The sequence below is a fragment of the Kogia breviceps genome, chromosome 18 (assembly GCF_026419965.1).
Source record: "Kogia breviceps isolate mKogBre1 chromosome 18, mKogBre1 haplotype 1, whole genome shotgun sequence".
NCBI lineage: Eukaryota > Metazoa > Chordata > Mammalia > Artiodactyla > Physeteridae > Kogia > Kogia breviceps.
Window position 1 is genome coordinate 53,593,532 of NC_081327.1, and position 27,513 is coordinate 53,621,044.

The 27,513-nt window shown below is 42.4% G+C and overlaps 1 protein-coding gene across 2 annotated transcripts in view; it reads left to right on the top strand.

Annotated features, from left to right (window-relative positions):
- CDH13 (cadherin 13) overlaps positions 1 to 27,513 on the top strand; it is a 1,008,956-nt gene that overhangs the window by 974,532 nt on the left and 6,911 nt on the right. For both annotated transcript variants that reach the window (XM_059045502.2, XM_067020415.1), the window contains exons 11-13: positions 591 to 733; positions 22,300 to 22,533; positions 26,542 to 26,760. In XM_059045502.2, the coding sequence (XP_058901485.1) occupies positions 591 to 733; positions 22,300 to 22,533; positions 26,542 to 26,760 (596 nt within the window). The remainder of the gene's footprint in view (positions 1 to 590; positions 734 to 22,299; positions 22,534 to 26,541; positions 26,761 to 27,513) is intronic.

Sequence of the window (27,513 nt, forward strand, 5' to 3'; positions counted from 1 at the left end):
ATCTGTGTTCCATATGTTAATTCATATTCTTCTCTTTTCCTGATGTGTCTGTCCTCTCATTCTCTGACAACATCCCCCCATTCCTTCTGTCTTAGTTCAGATACTGCATCATCCTCTGTGAGGACCCCAGGGTTACCCTCCATCAGAGATAATTACTTCTTCCTCCACGCGTCCAAGTGCCTTGCCTGTACCTTCATGACAGTGCTTCTCCTGCCTGGTCTTCATACCAGATGCATCCAAGGTGTAAAAGCAAAAAAAACCAAAAAAACAAAACTGGACTTGGACTCAGGAGACAGGCTATGAACTCTGCCTCTGTGAGAGCTGGGCAAATAAGAGCTCCTTCCTCCCAGGCTTGTTATGAGGAATAAAGGAGGAGGTGCATGTACAAAATATTTAAAACAGAAAAGGCCCAGAGTTAATGGTCAGTCGTTACTTTCTGAATGAACAACTGTGCTATAATGATGTTTTTGGATTTGTATTAAGAATTATCTGGCAGCTAACCTGGGAGCTTGTGCCCAGTACTCCTTGAACATTTCTTGAATCTATTTTGAATGTAATCTGATGTCGTTTGGGGATTTTTTTTTTTTCAGGTATTCTGTTTACAAGGACCCAGCAGGCTGGCTGAATATCAACCCCATCAACGGGACTGTTGACACCACTGCTGTGCTGGACCGCGAGTCCCCGTTCGTCCATAACAGCGTGTACACTGCCCTCTTCCTGGCAACTGACAGTGGTGAGTAATTTTTTAAATGCCAATAAGTGAATACTTTTCAGTAATAAATATATTTTTACATTTTTACATTTCTTCTGATATACCTAAAGGTGTGCTTGGGAAGAATTAAATGTGGGGAGGCAGGGAAAGCAAGTGTGTAAACACACGTGAGTCCTGGCATTCCTGGGGCTTCGTGTAGTTAGGGGTCAGAGTAGTGAGCTCAGTGTGCTCCGTCTCAAGTAGGCTCCCAGGCTAGGAAGCCACACTGGTGTCCTTCACCTTGGTGTCATGTTCTCATCTACAAGGAGGGTTTTTTTGCCCAATGCAAGTTGAAAGGAAGTCCCAGAGGACATCACCGACCCTGACAATTGAATTGTTCCCTCAGCTTTTTTCCTTTTATGATATGCACCACGGAAAGACTGATATCAGGTCCCCTCAGCTGGTAGCTTCATAAGCGCAGAACAATTGCTGTTCGTTCAAAATCTAATAATGCAATATCCACAACTCAGACTCTGTTCCAGACATGGGGATACAGTCATGAACAAACAAAAATCACTGTCCTCATGCAGCTGACACAGTCATGGAGAACGGAAGGAAATTGAGTAAAATACGTACTATTCAGAAAAGAAAGAAAGTATACTATTTATGTATGAAACAGGAAAAAGAGATAGCAAATGAAAGGATGCTGCAGTTTGAACCAGACAGCCCTGAGAGGCTCACTGAGGAAGTGACATTGAGTAAAAACATGGAGAAAGTGGGGATGGGGCCCTGAAGCAGTCTAAGGGAAGAACAAGGAGGCTGGGGGCTGGAGCAGAGAGGGCAGCAGTACACGAAGGGGCTGGGGATGCAGGGCCGCATGGGCCTCCCTACAACCCTCGGCTTCTACTTGATGTGGAAATGGGGTGCCGAAGCCAAGTTCTGAGTAGACTTCAAAGTGCCATGGTCTTTCTGCTGCTCTGTTGAGATCCGACGTAGGAGACAAGGACAGAAGTAGGGACACCTCTTAGGACGCTGAGGGCAACCTAGGAAAGATGGTGGCTTGGACCGATAATAGAGTAGGGGATGAGAAGGGGTCCGATTCTGGACCCCTTCAGATATAGAGTATCTGGAGATACTCTATATATTTCAGACACAGAGCTAACAGGATTTGCCTTTGGCTGAGGTGGGGGGAATCAGAGTCGGTTTCCGGGTATGTTAAGCTAAGATGTCTACTGTGTCAATCACACACGAAGTTTTGCTCTCCCTGTAATTCCTAAAAGTCAGCTGTTCATAGCTGAAGATTCGATTTTGAGTCCTATATGTATATGAAAATGAATATTTTTATAGGGTTCTTTATATGTGCCTTCATTACCCAACAACGGGTGAACTAGGAATTCTCGGAGGCTGGGTACTTACACAAAACCCAGTAGGAGAGCGCGTGTCTAAGAAGTGAGTGCTCAGTGTGGCACCCAGTAGGCAGAGCGGGTTTCACAGTGAAGTCAACCTTTGAGTCTGGCCTTGAAAGACAGGATTTGGATAAATGGCAGGATCAGGAGGTCGGGGTGCCTGAGGGCATAGAGCAGAGGAGCCAAAATTAAAAGGGAGTGTGGCATGGGAGATAAGAAAAGGAAAGAGAAGGGTTACATCCACTGTGAGTAAATATGTAGAAACCTATTTGGATGTATATGGAAAAGTCATATCTTCAAGACATCTCAAAATCCGGGCAAGTCATCTGATAGAGCAGGCACCCAAAGAATCCTGTAAGTTCTTGAGGAGGAAACTGACATGATGAAATAGCACATGGACATTCATCAGCAGAGAGCTGGACCAGACACTGTGCTTGGTCCTGGAGACTCAACAGCGAATAATACACTGTCCTTGTGCTCAGCGAGCTAATGAGTTACTTGGCAAGTTAGGCCAGCAAACAGAAGGTGGCAGCGCACTGTCACAGCTGTCCTACTGGAACCAAGCCCAGAGGAGCCCCTAATCCAGCCTCAGAGGTGGTCATGGGGAGCCTCTTGGTTGAGGGGATCTCTAAACCGAGTGATGAAGGATAGGTTGAGAAAAGGGAAGGCATTCTGCTAGAAGTCTGAAGGAAGGTGGCTATGTGAGACACTTAAGCACTGGTCCGCATTACTGGTGGCTCCATATTTACAGAGATAAGGTTACTAGGTCTTATGTGGAATGCCCAGCTCCTATCACAATGCCTGACTTAGAGCAGGCACTCATGTATATGTGGAATAGATCATAAAATAGATCATGAAACGCTCCATATGCTATGCCAAGGAGTTTGATTTGGTTATCAAACTCCTCGAGAATAAACGCTGTACTTTAGAAAGTTAACCCCCGTGGAAGTGTAGAAAATGAATCAGATCATGATGAGACATGAGGCAAGGAGGTATTAGAAAGCTGTGCAGAAATCAAGGTAAGAGAAGCAGTGGAAGTCGTTTGTGTGGAGTGAGCCTGGAGCTGGGAAATATTGTAAGACATAGCAGGTATCTTAGTTGGAGGGGTCAAGGTATGCCTGTTGGCAACAGAAACAAACTAGAAAGGATGAATCTAGAAAACATCTGGATGGAAAAAACAAGGCTTTGAAAACAACCCATACTCAACATGAAAGAGAGAAAGGTAATACGAAGACTTCTAGTGAGAAATCTAGTCCATTAATAGAAATGGAACTGGTTTCAGAGGATTGTTCCCATGTTGTCTTTATGGGGTGGGTGTTGAGATGATCCCATGAGACACTGCAACGTGGGCCTGAAGTAGAGGCCAGGAGGCTTTACTCAGGGAGTCACAATGCAAGAGATTGTCACCCTCAGAACAGATAAGTTTTGTAGAAGGAATAGGTCTAGACAGGAGTGCTAAGGGCATCAACAGTGGAGGACAAAAAGCCAAGAATTTCAAACAAAAAGTATCAGTTATAGATCAGCTAAAGTAATGATTTCAGTGTTCTATACTACATAAAAGTATCTGTACTTGTAGAGAAAATTCTCAGCTAAGAACACCATGAAGGAAGTTTGAAACCCAGCAAATAGTTTAGTTATCATTGCCTTATAAAATATTTTATGCAATTATTCATCCAAAAAACTAGAAATGAAATACACTTTAATTTTTGCCAGAAACAGGATTCTTCTCTCCAGGTGTGACTGGGCAAGCTGGTTATAGATTCTGAGGCTCAGTTTCTATAATACTGCTACAAAATGAGGAAGATAATTTCTACTTACGAGGTTGTCGTGAGACAATGAAGTGCTGTGCCCTCTACGCTCTCCATCAAAAGCAATATTAAATGTTCAATAAATGTCAGCCCCACCCCAATGGGGTTATAGACAGGAAAGAATATAGGCGAGAATGGTCCTCAAGAAATAATGCAGTTTGAAATCTATTTCTTATCTAACTCTGTTAATACTAATATCAGACAAGGAAATTCAAATCGGATGTCACAGATGTTTCCAAAGTATAGAAATGTCCCTGAAGATGGAATGATAAATAAAAAACAAGTTGGCATTACTATATATAGAACCATCATTAGAGATGATAATCTTGAATAAGGCCCAAAAGACTTAGAGCAAAAAGAGAATAAATTTTCAGAGACCTCATAAATCAGAGTAACTTTTGTTTAAAGGCTCGTTTTTGTCACTCACTGAAAATTTAACTCTAGATATTATGGTTAACCAGGAAAAACCAACAGTAAGTGCTGTTAGATCAAAGTTAATAGTACAAACTGATGGCTCAATGTTATACAAAGTAAGCATTTGATTTTATTAATTTTATAGAAATTCAATGTATTTGATGGAATGAAAGAATAAGGAATTCTTGTCATACAACACGAGGGAAGCTATAGCAAAATAAATTGATTTTCTCCAAACAAGGAGTCACTCAGGAATTTATGCCCAAAAATGTCAATAAAATATATGGCCGTGGGAACTTTATGATAGGATGTAGTAGACCAATGTCCCCACTGCAAAAACTAGAAAAATCTGGATAGATTACAAAAATCTTCATTGTAAAGGTATCAGAGAGCTGTAAAAGCAATGAAGCCTAACTCAACTAAAGACTAAAATAGGAAAGAATAAAGAACCATTCTAAAAAGAGTGTGGGGCCACCAGCCATAATTTTCTCTCTGGGGCTATTTTAGATTCTGGGTGAGGATCAGGCCTGACCCAGGCAGGGCCCAGGATGGAAAGAAATAAATGAGAAACACTTGTAACGGTCATGTGGCTGGTGTGACAGAGTGAAAACTTGAGGGCTCTTAAGCACACGGTTATAGATAAATGCCTTTTAAAGGGCAGAATAAAATCTCCTGGGGTCTCACTGAAACAAAGACCCAACAAAGCAAGCAAACCTACCTTAAACACACAACCATTCTCTCTTTAAGACATTTGCCAGATTTTGAAGGCATGAGGGATTGGAGGATGGGATGGCTGATGCTATAGACTGAACGTTTGTGTCCCCGCAAAATTCACATGCTGAAATCAATCCCCAGTGTGCTGGCATTTGGAGGTAGGGCCTTTGGGAGGTCCATGGGGATGGACGCCTTCATGAATGGGATCAATTCCCTTATAGAGGAGATCCCAGAGACTTCCTTCACCACATGAGGACACAGCACAAAGACTATACTGAAAACTACAAAACACTTCTAAGAGTATTTAATCCTGTGTAAATAGAGACCTATACCATATCCATGGATTAGGAGACTCAATGCTATTAAAATGTCAGTTCTCTCCAAATGGACCTAAAGGATTCAATGCAATAGCAAGCAATATCCCAGGTTTTTGTTTTGAGAAGAAGGGGAAGAAACAGATTATAAAATTCATATGGAAATACAAGGAGCTAAAAATAGCCAAGGAAATCTTGAAGAATAAGTTGGAAGACTGACACTACCATATATCCAGACCTATTAGAAAACTATAATAATTCAGGGACTTCCCTGGTGCTGCAGTGGTTAAGAATCCGCCTGCCAGTGCAGGGGACACGGGTTCAAGCCCCGGTCCGGGAAGATCCCACATGCTACGGAGGAACTAAGCTCATACGCCACAACTCCTGAAGCCCACACTCCTAGAGCCCCTGCTCCACAACAAGAGAAGCCACTGCAATGAGAAGCCCGGGCACCGCAACAAAGAGCAGCCCCCGGTTGCCTCAACTAGAGAAACCCCGCACGGAACAACAAAGACCCAACACAGCCAAAAATAATAAATAAATAAATAAATAATATTTTTTTAAAAATAGAAAACTATAATAATTCAAACTGTGTGGTGTTTGCTCAAAGATAGAAAAAACTGACCAATGAAATAGAGAGTTCAGAAACAGATCCACACATATACAGTCCCTGATTATGACAAGGACAACATGGTAGTGCAGATGAGAAAGTCTTTTCAATAAATAGTACTGGGTTAATGGGACACACATATGAAAAGAATTATTCTGACCCCTCTCTTATACCGTATATAATAACCAATTCTAAATATGTTACAGGTCAAAATATGGAAGGTAAAATAATACATCTTTTAGAGAAAAACATATTAGAGCATATTGATGTCCTTGGCATAGGCAAAGTTTTTTTAAACAAGACACAAAAGTACTAACGACAAAAGGGAAAAAATGATAGATTATATTAAAATTAAGAACTTCAGTTCATCAGATTATACCATCAAGAATGTAAAAAGATAACCCACAAAGTAGGAGGTATTTATATTATAAAGGAATCCTACAATCTATATGCGAAAGATACCACTCAAAGAGGAACGGGTAAGGGACTTGAACAGGTATTCACAACAGAGGATATACAAATGCCAATAAACATATGAAGAGATGCTCAACTTCATTCATCAAGGAAATAAAAATTAAACTATCCAAATATAAACCAAAATACAAATTGATCAAGGAAATGCAATGAAATTCAATACTCAGCACACCTTCAAAATGACTGAACTGAAAAGATGGAAAACGCCAAGTGTTGGCAAGGATATGAAATCATTAGAACTCTCATATCCAGCTGCGAGAAGAGTAAACTGGTACAACCACTCTGGAAACTGCAAGTGTCAACTAAGGGTGAACACACGCATCCCCTGTGATCCAGGAATTACGTGCCTAGCTGTACATCCAACGGAAAGTGTGTATCTGTTCACCAGAACCCCTATGCCAGAATGTAAATAACAGCACTATTCATGATAGTTCAAAACTGGAAAGTATCCAAATGCCCAACAAGAGTAGAATAAATAAATGGTGGAACAGTCACGCAATTGGGTCTATACAGCGCTGAGAATGAATGATGTGCAGCTATTCACAGCAACGTGAATGAATCTTGCAAACATAACAGTGAGGAAAAAGAAGGCTGAAGCAGAAGATCACATATGGAATGATTCCATTTATATGAAGGTCAAACAGGCGAAACTAATCCATGCTTCCAGATTACGTTGTGGAAGGGCTCTGTTTTTAAACTGAAGTATAGTTGATATACAATGTTGTAAATAACTATATATATAGCTATAAAAGAAGATATATATTCTTTTTCAGATTCTTTTCCCTTATAGGTCTTTTCAAAATATTAACTGTAGTTCCCTGTGTTATATAGTAAGTCCTTGTTGTTTATGTGTTTCATATATGATAGTGTCCATCTGTTAATCCCGAACTCCTCATTTATCCCTCCCCTTGCATTCCCCTTTCGTAACCATAAGTTTATTTTCGATATCTGTAAGCCTCTTTCTGTTTTGCAAATAAATTCATTTGTGTCATTTTTTAAAATTAGATTCCACATATGAATTATATCATATAAAGTTTGTCTTTCTCTGTCTGACTTCATTTAGTATGATAATCTCTTGGTCCATCCATGTTGCTGCAAATGGCATTATTTCATTCCTTTTTATGGCTGAGTAATACTCCATTGTAAATATGTGCCACATCTTCTTTATCCACTCATCTGTTGATGGACACTTAGGTTGCTTCCATGTCCTGGCCACTGTAAATAGTGCTGCAGTGAACATTGGGGTGCCATGTGTCTTTTCCAATTATGGTTTCCTCCAGATATATGCCCAGGAGTGGGATTGCAGAATCATACAATAGTTCTATTTTTAGCGTTTTAAGGAACTGTGGAGGAGTTTCTTGATCTTGTATATACTGGGCTGACTACATGGGTGTGTTCAGATTGTGAAATTTCTTCAAGCTGTGTATTTGTGGAAACATGAAAGTTTCTATATTTCAATACAACTTAAGAAAAAATATATATATGGCTACACAGAGAGCATGTCCCTGGTCCTCTGTGCCTTCCCCAAGAGGCTGTGACCGTTCATGTGCTCTCTAAGTATCTGTTACCCTAAAGCTAGACTCTCAGCGTCTTGTCATTCTAAGGTAGGACAATCCCCGGCTGCTGGGGGGGGCGGGGGCGGGGGGCGAAACTGCCAGGAGAGGTGAATGACAGGATGTCTGCAGAGAGAACAAGGTGAAGCATGCGCTCTGCAGTCCCTGTAACACTTGGCAAAAAGCGAAGTGACCCCATCATAACTCCTACACACGGCTCTTCTTATTCAGTTCAGAATGATGGTAAGGCAGCACAGAAAGAGAATATACTTTTTAGGTACCTCTTAGAGACTAGAAACTGATATCAGAATGGAGGAATGTAAAAAGATAGTCAGATACAGGGCTGGAAATCTGTTCTGAGTTAATAGAAATTTAAAGTTCTTTGGACCTGTTTGCTTGTGGGGCCCCAAAGCAAGTCTATATAGATTCCAGAATCGCGCTTCACAATAATTGATAATGCGCGGGTTATGGATGATTCGGGGAGGGAAAGACACTAATCACTCCTTACAGATGGAGGCTAGGTTGTAACCCACAGGACACTCAAGGATGTACAAGGCACTTTTTGGAAACTGTTATCAGTTTTAATGAGCTATAAATTACCTAACAACATTGTTTTATTATAAGCGAAATGTTCTTGTTTTGCTAAAGCAGAAATGGCTGTGGTTGAATGATTGGCACAGTAAAGCCTTTCATCCTACAGATCAACACAGTGTGACCTTCCATGTTGGCGAGCAGTTTACCTTTAGAAACAAATATCATCACTTACCTTATGTGGTCCAGATTAGTGCCTTCAGAGTACAGAAGCTCCTTCATTAAAGACTTAACGAACACAGAATTTCTGGCATGTGTTAAGAGAGGGGGAAAAAAAATAATGACTGTTAAGGAAAATACCAAGATGGAGAGACGACATTCAGGAATGCAGTCAGGTGGCATCCCTTTGGGGATGTGCTGACAGGGGACCAAAGCAGCAGCAATTAGCAGCGGGCAGATCTCAGTGTGATTATCGTTGCTGCTCAGATAATCGCCAGAAAGGTCAAGTGTTAGTCTCACTGTCTTATGTGGGCCGAAAACTGCCACAAGCAGTTTCTTGTAAGAGTTCTGGCATCCCCCTGGAGATTGTCATGGGCAGAGAGGCGAGGCCGGCTGGTGCTTCTCGGCTTACTGCCTTCTGCTCAGGACTCTATCGGGCTGGCCTTCCTGCCTCCTCCTCACCTGTGACCTCGTCTTTCACTCCTCCTCCCGTTCTGAAATCGTGCAGGGCTCAGCGTTCCATGATTGTTATTGAATGGCTTTTATGCCCTCAGAGAAGTTCTAAATTGTGACTCCAAATGCCAAAGACAGATATTTTGCTTCAGGAAGTACAAGTGCCCTTGCTCCCAGCACCCAGGCTATGCAGAGAGTTTAAAGAAAAAAGAAAAAAATTATCCCTCTTTCTTTCTAAGGCTTGGTGTCTCTAGCATCCATAAGAAGCCTTTATGTGATTATCAAGTGTCACATCCCCATCTATTTTCACTCAAAAGAATAAGGGAATGATAGCATAAAAATAAGCCCAATTATCGCTAAATTCAGCAGCATGTTTTCATAACTTAGCAACTTGTATAAAGTATGTTTGAGTCTGTCGGTGAAAAATGTGCTGTGGGTTACCAAGAAGACCCAGATAGAGAACCAAGCATAATAGCTGTAAAATTAAAATGGAATAGACTTAAGATAATGATTTTTCATAAGCTAAGATATGTCAGGTCCTAACCTGTCTTTTCCCTCAGTCTCGTATATAATAGACGTTCTGATAACACAAGCTGATTCTAAGTTGAAATATTGTGCAAAATACTTTTAAATTGATTAAAAGAGAAAAAAAGTTATTCGGCCCCATAGTGAAATGACCACTAAACGACAGGATAACAACGGCCCCCAAACTGGGGGTGACAGGGATCTGAACTTCAAAGAGATGCCTCTTTGTGTAGATCAACCAAGACTGCTTAGGGGATGTAGTAAAATCATTTAGATTAATTCTACTGAAAAGATGCTAGTTTGGATAAAATCGAGCCATTAGTTAATGATGGCAACCCAATTAAGCCAGTTTGGTGCTTTGTAAGGACTTTAATATTGTAAAAGTTAAATATTTAAGCCAACCCACTTGAGCTGAGTTATGGACTGATTTTTCTAAACTTAATCATTGCAGAATCATCAATGTCTGAAGCAAACTATGACATGCCATCTGACGACCACCCTTGTGGTGGTCTGAGCATTTTTCTAGAGAAGGGATGGGCTGCAGAGCTCTCCACTCAGGGTAGAGCTCTAAATCAGAGAATTAGCCAGAAAATGCTGCCTTCGACATGGGCATCAATTCATGGGGATTGCTTCTGTCTGAATGGGGAGACTTAAGCCACCCTTCATCTACCTGACAGGACATTTCCATGTTGACCAGCCAAAGCAACCATCTTAAACATAATGTTTTCAAACGTTATTGGGGAAAAAAGCTGGCTTGGGCATTAAAATACGGTCTGCGGTGCCCATCTACGCCGGCTCAGTTCATCCTGCCAAGGGGTCTCTTGGCTTGTACTCCTTGCTGTTCCCTCTTCCCCAGCTTGGTCATAGCATCACCACCTGCACGGTCCCCACGCTGGAACCCCATCCCCACTGAGGCTCCTGCCCCATCGCTCCCAGTCCAGCTCTCACTTTCCCTGCCTCCAGCATCCCCTGCTCTTATCAAAGCCAGCATTCTGCTTAAGAGTCTACGAAAACTTATTCCCACAAAATAGCCACACGATTCCCTCTGTCTAGAACAACCTTCTCCAGCTACACAAAGTATTCTCACTTCTAAGCCATATCTTCATGGAGCCTTTGGAACTGTCCCCAGACAGTTAATTATTCCATGCCACAAGCTCCTGTGACATTTTATCCTCACGTCTCTTCCCGCACTTAAAGTGCTGTTCTGCATCTGTTTACATATCTGTTCCTGCCACACTGCTAACATTTCAAGAACAGGCATGCTGTACGGTTGATTTTTGTGCATATCCAGTAAGACACAGGGCAGAGCCCCAATAAATAATCATTGGCTGAATGAATAAAATAAAACTGTCATGTTTAAACATGGTCTCCAAATCAACTATTCCCCTACTTTGGCCTTTTCTTTAAAGTCTGTAAAACGGAAACAAAAAAAGCCAAAAGATGGAATTTTTTTTTCAACAGTTCAGGTTTCAGATTATTTCTCCTCCAAAAGAATTTTTGAGTCTGAATTATGTGAATAATTGCCTCAGCTCTACATCGAGTGTCACCCGTGGAAACCTGGCACTGTAGTTTGCAAATCTATTTTCTACCGGGTTTTTGGTTGGTTTACTGTTAAATGTTTTCAAAATATAAAATGAGATGGGTAAGATCTCTATCAACAAAGCAATAAAAAATGCTTATGAATTAAAATGCGACAAGATTCTTGGCTTACAGGGCACATGCCCCCAAAAAAGAAAAAAGATCTGTAAAATACTGATCCTGCAAAACCATAGTAAATAGAACACAGGGTGAACTAAGCAATACGAAGGGGGACCATACAGAGAAGAACCCTGGTTCACTCCCGTTTCTGAGCTAAGGTAGAGAGCTTAGAGCCCTTTTCACATGAAATAAGAAGTGTGACATTTATTTGCTCACAGCTGCTTAGCAAAGGTTCAGCAGATGCCCAGAAATGCGGAAGGAACTCGGGGCCAGTAGCTTGCCCCACCCAAGCATTCCGCCCTGACAGACAAGCCTCAGAATCTAGCAGGGGTGCCCAGCCTTCAGTCAGGGGCCACATCTGAACTGTGGCCCCTCCTCCTGATTTCCCTCCCAGAGTTTAGGCCTCAGGTTTTCCTGGGGCACCCAGCTGAGGTCTCCCTCCTTGTTCCTGGTGTGGACTCCCTACTCTGAGCCCCGGCTCCACAGACCCCATCCCCCACACACCCTTGTTTCTGCCCTAGGTGGGGGAAAGGAGGACACCTTCTCAGAATAGAAGGAAACGAATGGAAATATAAACACATATGATTACATGCATGGAAAGAGCAACACATCCTTAGCTTTTTCAAATCAACCTAAATTAATTCAAAACTCAACCGGGGGAGTTTAGGCTTTAAGAGCATGAGCCACCCATTCTCCTTGTGTGGCAATTTATGATAAACACTGCATTTTCCTTCACCACACACACACAAATCTACCAGGCAGGTAGGTACCAGGTACCTATTACAATAGGATGATGACGGAGAGCAGTCCTGATGCTCAGAGCCCGTGGCGCTCAGAAATGAACTGCCTGTCTTTCCCGCCTCTCACTTTCTCTTCTGCATTTTATTCTTCAAGCAGGCATCCTGACTGTGCACACTGTTCCCCACAGAAAATTCATGAGTCCCAATAAGACACATGCCACACGCCTCTAGGCCCATTGACTAGAAAAATTTACTGCCTTCCGTCACTTCTCAGAGCCAGCTTCTGAAAGTTCTTGCTGAGATTCAACCTTCTCTGCATATGAAGCCAGCCCAGCCAAATGTGGAAAGACCAGGGTCCCTGTTTTCAGGGGACTCTCTTGAGGAGGTGCACTGGGGTCTTGTCTTACTAGTCTAGGGACATTGTAGCATGTGAAAGTCTGGTCCTTTGTATGCACATGTTCATAGCAGCATTATTCGTAACAGACAGAAAGTAGAAACAACCCAAATGTCCATTAACTAGTGAATGGATAAACAAAATGTGGTCCATCAGCTGGATGGAATATTATTCAGCTATAAAAAGGAGTGAAGTACTGATTCTTGCTATGACATGGATGAACCTCAGAAACATCATGCTAAGTGAAAGAAGCCAGACACAAAAGGCCATGTTGTATGATGTCATTTGTGGAAATGTCCAGAAAACACAAATCTATAGAAAAAGAAAGTAGATTAGTTGTTGCCTAGTACTCGAAGTAGGTATGAAGAGTTAGTACAAATGGGCCCAAGGTTTCTTTTTGGGGTGATGGAAATGTTCTAAAATTAGATGGTGGTGGTAGTTGCAGAACTCTGTGAATTTACTAAATATCAATTCGTTGTAAAAACAAATAAAAGAAAGAGGAATTGGAAAAAAATATTTTTAAATCCCTGTATAACTTTTGAGTTTACATTCTGTTACTGATTATTACGGTAATCATGGTTATTATTAAAGGAGATTGAAAAGAGAAAAGTATTATTTTAATGTTAATTACCTGGAGAGATAATCATTATTTAGATTTTGATATATTTCTTTCCAATCTTTTTCCAAATCATATATATCTTTTAATTAGAATCACACTGTTTTTGTCTGTTACATCATGCATATCATATATATATGTGTGTATGTGTATATATATGTATATATGTATATATATATATGTGTATATATGTATATATATATATATCTTCTGAATAATGGAACATACCAGAAGATTTCAGTGTTTTTTTGGCTAAGTGGAAATCCTGTTTGGTCAGGGTTCTGAATAAAATAACATTCCCATAATTAAAAAAAAAAAAAAAAAAATTTGGCCCTGTTTCTCATTACATCCACCCACAGCATCAAAGCAGTGCCAGGAGACCCACGTGTGACATGTTTCCTTGGGTACAGGCCTTAGCTCCTCCCACCTTCCACAAAAAGCAATGTATTGTTGGTCACTTAAGTAACAAAAGCACAGAGATTGTTTTTTACCCTTTCTACCAATGCTTGATTTGATGCCAGCCACAAGCAGCAAAATACCTAAACTTTGAGCTCCACAGATGAGTCTAGTGCAGATGGTGGGTTGTGCTACAATCACCAATCATTCCACTCCCTTGCTAGAGCTCCCAAAGTGTGCATGGCATGGGAACACTGTGTCTTATAGGCCACAGCCCTCAAACAGGTGACACACCACCAGTGCTACAGAGCCTTGGGCAAGTTACTTAATCTTTCTGAGCCCCAGTTTCCTCTTCTGAAAAAATGACGGAAAATTGGAAGGGAGAATGCCACGGGCTCAAAACAGCAACCTCTCTGGTTTGCTTGAACTTTTCTTACTCTGATTAACAGCAGGGGTTCAACTTCTCTCCATAAATCCTCACTTTCATTAGTTACATGATCCTGCTTCTCTTAGAAAACGCACAGCTCAGCCCCCAAATAAACCTAGAACACAAGAGTCCAAGCATCAAATGCTGAACCAACCAGACTGAGGGACTGGCCAGGACAGCTGGCACTGAGCACAGGACACCAACTCGACCGTCTCATGAGGAAGATATCACCACCAAAGTGAAGAAGTACAAGTTAAGCTGTCTTGGTTCAAAATCAAGCCGCAGGATCCATGTGTTCCTGTCCTGATCAATGTGTGAGGTATTGCAAGCTGTCAGTGCCGAGTGGGAACGACGAATCCAGAAATGGGACCAGCAGTGGCCCCGAGCACAGCTTCATGATGTCAGAGCATCTCTGTGGTCTTCAAGGCACAGACCTCTTGATGGAGCAGATTTACTCATTCAGATCCAGGAAAGAAAATGGTGAACGTCTCACCCATGTCAAGCCATTGTTTGGCAGCATGAAAGCTTGAAACAAAGTGAATGGCCCACCAAGATTTGAAGGCTGTGGGGAGGAAGAGAGAGTTGTCGTCTAACGGGGACAGAGTTTCCGGTGGGGAAGATGAAACAGTTCTCGAGATGGATAGTGGTGATGGTTGCACAGTGGGAATGTACTTAATGCCATTGAACTGTACACTTAAAAATGGGTAAAATGGGGACGTCCCTGGTGGCACAGTGGTTAAGAATCCGCCTGCCAATGCAGAGAACACGGGTTCGAGCCCTGGTCTGGGAAGATCCCACATGCTGCGGAGCAACTAAGCCTGTGCACCACAACTACTGAGCCTGCGCTCTAGAGCCTGCCGGCCACAACTACTGAGCCCACATGCCTAGAGCCCGTGCTCCGCAACAAGAGAAGCCCCCGCTCACTGCAACTGGAGAAGACCCAGTGCAACCAAAAATTAATTAATTAATTAATTTTTTAAATGGTTAAAATGATAAATGTTATATATATTACCACAATAAAAAGTAGCTCATAAGAAAAAGATACAAAAAATAATACTAATAATAACCTCAAATCATGGTTTAGGAATTTTAGTTTGCTTTCATAGTTGAAAGGAGAGCCTGTAAGAATCAAGCTACACAGTGCAAGTTCGGACATAGAAAGCAAAGGCTAACCCTTGCTCTAGAGAAGGAGGCCTGAGACTCACAGAGTTAATCTGAGCCCATCCTCAAACTCTCTGACCTCAGCCTCACAACAACTAAATCCAGGGTGTTTTAGATCAGCGGCTCTGAACGTGCTCAGAGCCCAGGCTGCACTTCCCGTACTCCCAGTGACTGTGGACCCCTCGGTATGAACAGACGTGCATTTGCCTGGAGGCAGGACCGTGACCTTCATCAGATTCCCAAAGGGGAACCCACCTCCCATTCAGTTTAAGACCCACTGACAGGAGTGGTTCATCTCTCAGGACCCTTCCCTCTCCTGACACTCTGAAGACAGAAGCCCTTGCAGAGACGAGCAGTCCCTCCACAGGTTGTGAGGTGGGACTTTCTCTGAGCCTTCATGTGTCCTCTGAGAATGTGACCCTGGGTTCCTCTGACGAGCTGCCGGGAGGAGCAAGCGCAGGCCTAGTTGCATATCCCTTGGGAGCAGGAGTGGGCCCTTGGGAGCTTGGGGTTGCTGGTGGAAAGGGGGAGAGGAGGGCCGTGGGATTTTTCCTGAGTGCCAGGGAATACCTAGAAGCTCCAGTATTTCCTGGGCCCCCGGAACTACTGGAGCCAAAGGGCTCATGAGGAACCATTACATATTGAATCGCATTTCAGTTTTGGATGGTGGTTTTTTTTCCATGCTGTGCATATCAACTGGGAGAGGCTTTCCCTGAGGATTTTGCGAATCAAGTCTTTACCTTCTCAACAAAAGAAAAACAGGCTCATTTTACTTGACTTCAGAAAAAGACATCACCAGCCTGGCCTGGGAATAACACATGGGGAACTGAAGACTGTAGTATAATTAAGTTCACGAAAGGCCGATTCTTAGGACCATATTTCAGGTACTCATAATGCCTTCTCATCCACTGTACCAAATGACCTCATATTATATTCAGAGTGAAAAAATTATAATGGATTCCCCTGAGATATTCAATTAGTTCCATAAAAAGAGAAAAATATTTTTTCAGTACAGAAATTCAACCAAGTGACTTTAAAGCTGACAGTGAAAAACCAGCTTCAAAGTAATTATGCATTTTCTTTGAGTTCTTACGCTAACAAAAGTTGATGGTCTGCCACCATTAGAAATAGCCATCCTTCTGATGATTAATTACATTTGTGTTCCTATTTTAGCAGATACCTATTTGAATGTCAACTCTAGAACTGTCTTTGGGTGTTAATCTATTTAAAAATATTTCCACCAGCCCCACTAAAGAGTATCTGTTCTCCAGATGCAGAGACATAGAGAACAGGCTTGTGGTTGCCAGGGGTGGGGGTGTGGGGAAGAGAAGGAGTGGGAGTTTGGGGTGAGCAGATGCAAACTATACAGAATGGATAATCAACAAGGTCCCACTGTACAGCACAGGGAGGGAACCGTGTTCAAAATCCTGTGATAAACCACAATGGAAAAGAATATGAAAAAGAATGTATACATATGTATAACTGAGTCACTTTGCTGTACAGCAGAAATTAATACAACATTGTAAATCAACTATACTTCAATTAAAAATTAAAATTAAAAAAATTTTTAAGAGTATCTGTTCTCATGCTTCATGAACCACTGATCAGCTTCCTTCAAGCTTGTTTCTTCCCCATTAATGGAAACCACTCTCAAATAAGTCACCAGTCAGTATCAAAAAAATGAACAACCCAATCCAGAAATGGGCAGAAGACCTAAATAGACATTTCTCCAAAGAAGATATACAGTTTGCCAACAAACACATGAAAGGATGCTCAACATCAGTAACCATTAGAGAAATGCAAATCAAAACCACAATGAGATATCACCTCACACTAGTCAAAATGACCATCATCAAAAAATCTACAAACAACAAATGCTGGAGAAGGTGTGGAGAAAAGGGAACCCTCTTGCACTGTTGGTGGGAATGTAAACTGATACAGCCACTATCGAGATCAGTATGGAGGTTCCTTAAAAAACTACAAATAGAACTACCATATGACCCAGCAATCCCACTACTGGGCATATACCCTGAGAAAACCATAATTCATAAAGAGTCATGTACCAAAATGTTCATTGCAGCACTATTTACAATAGCCAGGACATGGAAGCAACTTAAGTGTCCATTGACAGATGAATGGATAAAGAAGATGTGACACATATATACAATGGAATATTACTCAGCCATAAAAAGAAATGAAATTGAGTTATTTGTAGTGAGGTGGATGGACCTAGAGTCTGTCAGACAGAGTGAATTAAGTCAGAAAGAGAAAAACAAATACCGTATGCTAACACATATATATGGCATCAAAAAAAAAAAAAAAAAAAGGTTCTTACGAATCTAGGGACCGGACAGGAATAAGAACACAGACGTAGAGAATGGACTTGAGGACATGGTGGGGTGGGAAGGGGAAGCTGGGACGAAGTGAGACAGTAGTATGGACATGTATACACGACCAAAGGTAAAATAGATGGCTAGGGGGAAGCAGCCCCATAGCACGGGGAGATCAGCTCGGTGCTCTGTGACCACCTAGAGGGGTGGGATAGGGAGGGTGGGAGGGAGACGCAAGAGGGAGGGGATATGGGGATATATGTATACATACAGCTGATTCACTTTGTTATACAGCAGAAACTAACACACCATTGTAAAGCAATTATTCTCCAATAAAGATGTTAAACAAACAAACAAGTCGCCAGTAATACCATCCTTGCAAAATCCCATTGCTTCTCTTTACTCCTTATCCTTTTGTACGTCATAACACATTGAATTCTTGATCATTGCCTCCTCCAGTTCATCTCCCTTTGTCTTTCAGAAACTGTCACCTGCTTTTTAAACTTTTATTCTGCTCTTTGGGGTTTCCTAAGGTGCCCACCCCTTTGCCATTCTGCACTTTCACCTGGGCAACCTAATTTGCTAGAAAGGTTTCAAAAGCATCTACATTGACAACTCCCTAATCGCTAAGTCAGCCCTGGCATGTCTCCCAAGCTCTGAGCACTTCCGTGTGGGTGCACTGAATTTGACGGGCTCTTAGCGCAGTCAAAGCTGAGTTCGTTGTCTTTCTACTCCCCACTACCTTCTGCTTTTCTTCTGGCAGCCTCATCAACAAGATGAGACACGTATTTGCTGTTGAAACCGCCCATCATGACTCAATGTGTCGCTGATCTCCCTGCCTCCGGTGCCCAGCATCTCCTGTCAATACCACTGTGTGTTTCTACAAATAAGTCAGATCAGGTTGTTCCACTGCCTTTCTGAATAACTCCGGTGGCTTCATGAGTCCGGAACATCAGTACAAGCAGCTAGTTGTGACAGTCAAGGCCCCCTTGCCCGACCGGAGACATCTGTCTCTAGCCGCATCCCCTGGCCACCCCTCTGTGTGCCCTGCAGTAGGGACAGCCCCCTGGTGGCAGCTGATGACAGTGTTGGCAAAACTCCTGGGAGCTGCAGCGGTCCAGTCCCCACTCACCTCCCAGTGTCCCCTGGGAGGCCGTCACAAACCGTTTCTCATCACCTTCCCGGGTCTGACAGGGGACCAGGCTTCCTGCTCACCCTCTTCAGCTGCAGCTGCATCTATAAAACTGCTGAAAAGCAGCTTGAAATTGGCTCCCCAGCAACAGGGCCTCCCTTCGTTCGTGTTGCGGTCACACGTGCCCCTTTTGTTTTGGCGTCACCCGCACAAGAGCCACCTTTGCCTACTTGTCCTTCTAGTGTCTATGTAAGTAATAACTTGCCCGGATCTGCACAGCGCTCATTGTTTCTTTATCAACAGACTCTGTCAGACCCTGCCTTGCCTTGCCTTGCCCTTGACACCTGTACTCTGAGCTCAGACATTCACTCCCCTTCCAACCCCCATGTGGTTCATAAATTGACTTTAAACTTAATGTGCATTTCAAAAAATAAACATAGTACTAGATAAAATAAAATTAAGCTTGGAAATCTGGTTAAGTGCAAATGGGGATGGATGGAAAAAAGGGAGCTAGACATTAGCTTAATCCTAGCATACAAAATTAGAGTACTGTAATTCCAGAGGTACATCAAACCCTTTTGGGAACAAGGCAAATCTGTATGCTTACTATTTGTGGCTTGCAAATTTGGCTCTAACTTTTCTCACAGAAAATTAGAAGCTATTAATGAATGGTTTGTCTCAAGAGCAAACCTCTAATGCATAGATGAGTAAAAATGAGTGTAGAGGAAGTTAAATAAAACCACACTGAGGGCTTCCCTGGTGGCGCAGTGGTTGGGAGTCCGCCTGCTGATGCAGGGGATGCGGGTTCGTGCCCTGGTCCGGGAGGATCCCGCGTGCCGTGGAGCGGCTGGGCCCGTGAGCCGTGGCCGCTGAGCCTGCGCGTCCGGAGCCTGTGCCCCGCAATGGGGGAGGCCACAGCAGTGAGGGGCCCGCATACCGCAAAAAAAAAAAAAAAAAAAAAAAAAAAACCACCACACTGAGTCTTATTAAGATTAAACACCCTTTTCTTTTTGTGTGTGTGTGGTATCCGGGCCTCTCACTGTTGTGGCCTCTCCCGTTGCGGAGCACAGGCTCAACGGCCATGGCTCATGGGCCCAGCCACTCCACGACATGTGGGATATTCCCAGACCAGGTCACAAACCCGTGTTCTCTGCATCGGCAGGCGGACTCTCAACCACTGTGCCACCAGGGAAGCCCAAACACTCTGTTCTTTAAGTGAAAGACATTGCATAGGTGATTATAAGGATGTCTTAAAATAACGTTCATTAAAATGAAAAACATTTCAAGAAATAGCTGAAATATTGAAAAAAAAAAAACAAGGCTTTAAAAAATAAGGCCCAAAGATTATATTATGGTTGCTTCAACTGCCCCAGTAGCCAGTTAGTGACTTCATTTCTCATAACGAACCTGCCTTTCTTTTTTTGGCAGAGAATTATTGCATTTTTATTTAAAAAAATTTTTTTGTTCAGAACATTAAGTTTATCTTTCTTGAAGATTTTTTTATCTCTATTGTAATATAGTTGATTTACAACATTGTATTAATTTCAGGTGTACAGCAAAGTGATTCAGTTATATATATATATATATATATATATATATATATATACACAGATATCAATATATTCTTTTATTTATTTATTTATTTTTGGCTGCCTTGGGTCTTCGTTGCTGAGCAGGCTTTCCCTAGTGGCAGCAAGCGTGGGCTACTCTTCGTTGCAGTGCGCGGGCCTCTCATTGCAGTGGCTTCTCTTGTTGCAGAGCACAGGCTCTAGGCGTGTGGGCTTCAGTAGTTGTGGCACACGGGTTCAGTAGTTGTGGCTCGCGGGCTGTAGAACACAGGCTCAGTAGTTGTGGTGCACGGGCTTAGCTGCTCCGCAGCATGTGAGATCTTCCTGGGCCAGGGCTCAAACCTGTGTCCCCTGCATTGGCAGGCGCCTTCTTAACCACTGCACCACCAGGAAGTCCCGATATAGTCTTCTTTAGATTCTTTTCCATTGTAGGTTATTACAAGATACTGAGTATATTGATTACATTACAAGATATTGAGTATAGTACAAGACATTGAGAGATATATATATTTGTACATATATGTGTATACATATATATATTCTTTTTTAGATTCTTTTCCATTATAGGTTCTTAGAAGGTATTGAGAATAGTTCCCTGTGCTCTATAGGAGGTCCTTGTTGGTTGGCTATTTTATATATAGTAGTGTGTATCTATTAACCCCATACTCCTAATTTATCCCTCCTCACCCTTTCACCTTTGGTAACCACAATAACCGGCCTTTCTAAATCTGTCCTGTGCTCCGGACCAGCCATGCCAGCTCCCAGGGGCACCACCAGCCACCCCAGACCCTTTATCACCCACAGGAGAAAACACTGGATTAGGTCTTCCCCTCGTAGTCAACCTCCCAGTCAGTGAAGAGGAATATTGCATATGGAATATGGTCCTCTCTCATGGAATCTCCATCCTGTCTACGCTGCCAACATGCCAATACTTGGCCGTTTAGATAAAAGGTTTAACTCGGTAAGCGAGGATAAGTTCTATTTCTCATCTCCATTCTTTGAGTGACTTTCAACATGCTGGCATGACATGTATGTTTAAAGCTTAGCGTTCTAAAGGTGAAGTCTGAAGAATGTCAGTCAAAAGTCTTACATATGATAAAAGGCTTTTCTTTTAGATTCCACATATAAGTGATATCATATGATATTTGTCTTTCTTTGTCTGGCTTACCTCACTTAGTATGATAATCTAAGTGCAATCCCACTCCTGGGCATATATCTGGAGAAAACTATAATTCAAAAAAATACATGCACTCGTATGTTCATAGCAGCACTATTTACAATAGCCAAGACAGGGAAGCATCCTAAGTGTCCATCAACAGATGAATGGATATAAGGGGGAAAACATCAGTTTTTACTTTTTAATATTATATCCAAATAATATTAAGTTTCACTTAGAAGTGAATATATACATGCAGGATACTTTCCACTTTGCTTCAGTAACCCATAATTATTCAAAACCTAATGAATTAATGTCAGACTCCAGGTACAATGACAATGTAAGGAAAGTCCTGTCTCCCACTATGGGTATAGGCCTCTAGAAGTGAATAACTGGGACAAAAAGGCCATGAAATCACATATAGGCATTCAACAAAAAAGAAGGTCAAATCTCTTTTCTGTCTCGTTAGGGGTATATGTCTCAAACAGGTTTCTGGGTATCTGTGCCCCTCTCCCCTCCTGCCCACCCGCCACCAGAACCGTTTGATCTTGAACCTTTAGGTCACACGTGTTTGTGCTGCTTGCATCAGTGCATCCTCCTGTCAGAAAGAGAAATGCATGCCACTCAATTATTTTTACTCAGTAGGCTTAGAGTTAGAATTTTTAATTTAAAAAACCCACAGATGAATGGATAAAGAAGATGCGGTATATAGATGCAATGGACTATTATTCAGCCATAAAAAAAGAGTGAAATAATGCCATCCGCAGCAACGTGGATGGACCTAGAGATCATACTGAAACGCTTTTTAAACCACTAAACTTTATACAGAGATGGAAGGTATCCCTGTTTGTCCTGTTTGAAATCTGGTGACAACAGTAAAGGCATCTGGCACGTTGGGAAAAGGTACTGTGGACAACGACGCCTGCATTGTACCGGTTGTGTGCTAACATCTCCCCCCTTTCTCTGTAGGCAACCCTCCCGCTACTGGCACCGGGACTTTGCTGATAACTCTGGAAGACGTGAATGACAACGCACCCTTCATTTACCCCACGGTAGCGGAGGTCTGTGATGACGCCAAAAACCTCAGCGTAGTCATTTTGGGAGCTTCAGATAAGGATCTTCACCCAAATACAGATCCTTTCAAATTCGAAATCCATAAACCAACTGTTCCTGATAAAGTCTGGAAGATCTCCAAGATCAACAGTAAGTCCACCTAACATTCTGTAGTTATCCTTCAGCTTTGAAGCCTAGTTTCCCTGACGTGGTTTCTGTTCCCAGCCTGTTTCTCCTCCTTTACGCTCTCGGGTATCCTCCCATGGTTTGTTTCAAGCTATTCACACATTACAAATACTGACAATTTTCCTACCAGCACCTGTATACGATTTGTAAAAATATTGAATATCTGTTCCTTAGAAATACAAACATGAAAGTTTTCTCTTTCGCTTCCTCTCTTTTCTATGCTGTACCCTGTATACTACACAGCCCATACTTCACACTGCACAGCCGCCCAGCGTTCAGCCCTCAAAAGCCAGGGGTCTTGGCTCAGCTGCCTCTCCTCTCTGTTTACCTTAATTACCTTAATTTTCACCAGCACTTTGCAGAGATTTTCCATGCTATGCTTGCTTTCCTAAGAAGCACCAGTATGAGAATCTTCAGAAAGTCTTAACCTCTAATTCTCCAACTTCCATTTTATGCTGCAGATCTCAGAATTGATTTTCTAAAATGACCTTGACTTTGACTTTCGACTTTGATATCTTCTCCCATCTGTCCTGTCCCTCATTTATGAAACTTGCAAGCAATGTCCCTTTCTACCAGTCCCTGCACATGGACAGGTGGAATTTAAAAATTTAAATTTAAAACTTTATCATCTGCCTTATTAAGACTGAAATATCAATGTATTGAATTAACAAGTATTCCTGTATCACAACACCCGCTCCATCTCCCTCCCCATGGCAAATGTGAACTCGCTACTAAGATCACCTTGCCTCGCAATAAAGCCCGAAGCCGGAACTCACACGTTATACACACTTTGCCATCAATAGCGAATTTATCCTGCGATTGACCCAGTCAGGGCTGGGCTCCCTGTTCTTACTTCAGCCGTACAGTTTTTGAGAGGGATGGGGAATTACCCATTTCATTAAGTTTTGAAACTGTATTGTACAGTCATACATAAAACTTTCTATTAAAAAATGTCACATGTATTGTTATGGCCTTATCTCATATCTCATTTTATTGGTGTCTTTCTCTTGTCATTGATTCTCTTTGCCTGTTTGTCTATTTTATTGCTGTTTAAAGAATGAATTTTGTTACACTGATTATTTTTAATTAAAACAGCCCTTCTCTTGTTTGAGGGGTTAGTGTTTTATTTGCTCGTTTTTGTGACTGTAGCTCATTTGAATAATCATCCCCAGTTCTTTCCAGCTGGAACTTTCTCATTTAAGAGTTTCTCCTGGGCTTCCCTGGCGGTGCAGTGGTTGAGAGTCCGCCTGCCGATGCAGGGGACACGGGTTCGTGCCCCAGTCCAGAAAGATCCCACATGCCGCAGAGCGGCTGGGCCCATGAGCCATGGCCACTGCGCCTGCGCGTCCAGAGCCTGTGCTCCGCAACGGGAGAGGCCACAACAGTGAGAGGCCTGCGTACCGCAAAAAAAAAAAAAAAAAAAGAGTTTCTCCTCTCCTTGTGGGAGATCAGAGAACGTTCCTCGTGTTAACCTGCCATTTCACTGGGATAATCGTCCACATTGGTTATTTCTGCTGCTGTAGCCTTCTGGATAGGATAATACTTCATCTGCTTCTATTTTCAGGTCATCACACTCTCTTTTCCCTCCTGGTTTTATGTAATAGTTAAAATGCCTTCTCAATGCTTTTTCTTGTCCCAGAATTTTTTTCTGAATACTTAGCATTGTTTATGCCCAGAAAGGAACAGTTAAAAAAAAAGGGGGGGGGGGACTTCCCTGGTGGTGCACTGGTTAAGAATCCGCCTGCCAGTGCAGGGGACATGGGTTCGAGCCCTGGTCTGGGAAGATCCCACATGCTGCAGAACATCTAAGCCCGTGTGCCACAACTACTGAGCCCACGTGCTGCAGCTACTGAGCCTACGTGCCACAACTACTGAAGCCTGCGTGCCTAGAGCCCATGCTCTGCAACAAGAGAAGCCACTGCAATGAGAAGCCCACGCACCACAATGAAGAGTAGACCCCACTCGACACAACTAAGCCCACGCGCAGCAACAAAGACCCAACACAGCCAAAAATAAATAAATGAAATAAATAAATTTAAACAAAAAAAAAAGAATCCGCCTGCAAATATAGGGAACATGGGTTCGAGCCCTGGTCCAGGAAGATCCACATGCTGCGGAGCAACAAAGCCTGTGCGCCACAACTACTGAGCCTGCACTCTAGAGCCCACGACCCACAACTAGTGAGCCCACATGCCACAACTACTGAAGCCCACATGCCTAGAGCCCGGGCTCCACAACAAGAGAAGCTACCATAATGAGAAGCCCATGCACCGCAACAAAGAGTAGCCCCCGGTCAACACAATTAGAGAAAGCCCATGTGCAGCAATGAAGACCTAACGCAGCCAAAAATAAATAAATAAATAAACTTATTTATTTTTTTAAAAAAAAATCCGTAGTCATCTGAGTGATTGAAAAGCAAATAGCCCGAGGCCAAAAACAGTGCCAGGTGGAGTGGCCACTTTTGAGTGCTGCCCAGGGGCCTGGGTAACTGCAGATAGTCCCACCAGATGTGGGATTAAAGATCCAGTCTCCAAGCTGTGCGTTGTGCTGTGGATTCCCACCCAAACCTAGGGGTGCAGGCTGAGTCCCAATAGAGACTAAACTATAGAACCCATCCCCATAGCAATACATGGGGAGCTACCCACCTTAAGAGTAAGTGGATTTTTCAGAACTACAATGAGGTACCACCTCACACCAGTTAGAGCGGGCATCATCAGAAAATCTACAAATAACAAATGCTGGAGAGGGTGTGGAGAAAAGGGAACCCTCTTGCACTGTTGGTGGGAATGTACATTGATACAGCCACTATGGAGAACAGTATGGAGGTTCCTTAAAAAAATAGAATCACCATATGACCCAGCAATCCCACTACTGGGCATATACCCAGAGAAAACCATAATTCAAAAAGACACATGCACCCCAATGTTCACTGCAGCACTATTTACAATAGCCAGGACATGGAAGCAACCTAAATGCCCATCGACAGACGAATGGATAAAGAAGATGTGATACATATATACAATGGAATATTACTCAGCCATAAAAAGGAACGAAATTGGGTCATTTGTAGAGACGTGGATGGAGCTAGAGACTGTCATACAGAGTGAAGTAAGAAAGAGAAAAACAAATATTGTATATTACTGCATATATGTGGAACCTAGAAAGATGGTACAGATGATCCGGTTTGCAGGGCAGAAATAGAGACACAGATGTAGAGGACAAAAGTATGGACACCAAGGGGGGAAAGTGGCAGGGATGGTGGTGGTGGTGGTGGGATGAATTGGGAGATTGGGATCGACATAAATACACAAATATGTATGAAATAGATAACTAATAAGAACCTGCTGTATAAAAAATAAATACAATTTTTTTTAAAGTGAGTGGATTTTTGTTATTGTTGTTCCAAAAGTGTATTTTGATTATTGGAATTTGGATTCTTATATAAAAATGCTCTAAGCTGACAATTTTTTTCCTTTTTTTCCCAGCTTTAATGACCTTTAATTGACAAAAATTGTATATATTTAAGATGTACAATGTGACAATTCGAGCGTGGATTTTTACATTATTTCTTCTAAATGTTGAATGTGATCTTTGTGAAGATGGCTTTATCAGTATAATAAATTTTCAGGGAGGAGTTCTTGGTACTCAGTCATTTTCACAAAAGTGAGTCCTCTTGAAATTGATTATAATAGCCCTGAACCATAGAACTCCTCAATGCTGGAAGTGTTTTATCTGGCACTTTCTGGTACGGTGGCCACCAGCCACGTGTGGTTGCCAGAAACTTGAGATGTGACTTCTGCAACTGAAGACGTGAATGTTTATTTTTATTTGATGTTAATGGATTTATATTTAAGCAGTCTTCTAGTTAAATGAATAAACTGCCTGTTTTGTGTGGGTTTAGTGGCCGAACTCCACTCTTTTACTTGGAAAGGTGCAGCCCTCTCTCATGAAGGCCTCCCTTTGTCTTCATAGATACGCACGCCCTGGTAAGCCTTCTTCAAAATCTGAACAAAGCAAATTACCACCTGCCCATCATGGTGACAGATTCAGGGAAACCACCCATGACGAACATCACAGACCTCAGGGTACAGGTGTGTTCCTGCAAGAATTCCAAAGTGGACTGCAACACGGCAGGGGCCCCGCACTTCAGCGCAACCGCAGTCCTGCTCCTGTCTTTCTTCAGCTTAGCTCGTAAGTTGACCAAGCTCTAGTGCATGCACAGTACAAAAACTTAACTTCACCAAAGCTATTGTTTTTCCATATATCCTTCCCAAAAAATTTACCCCAGAGGAAACATTCATGTTTAGTTTATGTCGGTGTAACAGAGCGTTACCTGTAAAAGTGCTCTGACTATTGGTGAGAGGCACCTTCACATCCCCTGCTCACTGACGTGAGGGACGGCGCAGAGGCACCCAAGGCCGCCCTGCAGAGCCGGTGGTGAGAAGCTTCCTGCACACGCCCCTGAACTGGAGCTCAGACAGATGTGCCCAGATTGCTTAACTGGTCTACTAGGGCCCTGTTTCTCTCTGCATTGTGCGGAATTATCTTTAGTGAGGTTAAAGGAGATTCCATACCTTTTTAAGAAGAGTCATGAGAATGCATGGAGAGACGTTGAGGCCATAGGAAAAGAGATAAATGCATAACTCACATTTTTTTCACTGGCCAGTAGTCATGACTATGACATAATGAAGCATTATTTTCAACAAATGAATTATTATGCCGAGTAATATAGATGTGAGCGTGAAATGAACAGATACGTGTGTCAGATATTTCCTATTTATGGCATACTAGTCCAATTTTAACCTTAGAAATTATTCACATATAGCTAATGCCATTCAAAAGCCTTTGGGGCCTCAGTATTTACATTTTGAGAAGGTTATTTGTGTTGTTGTGAATTAGGAGGTTGAGAAATTGATGATTAGAAAATAAAGAATAGAAGTTATT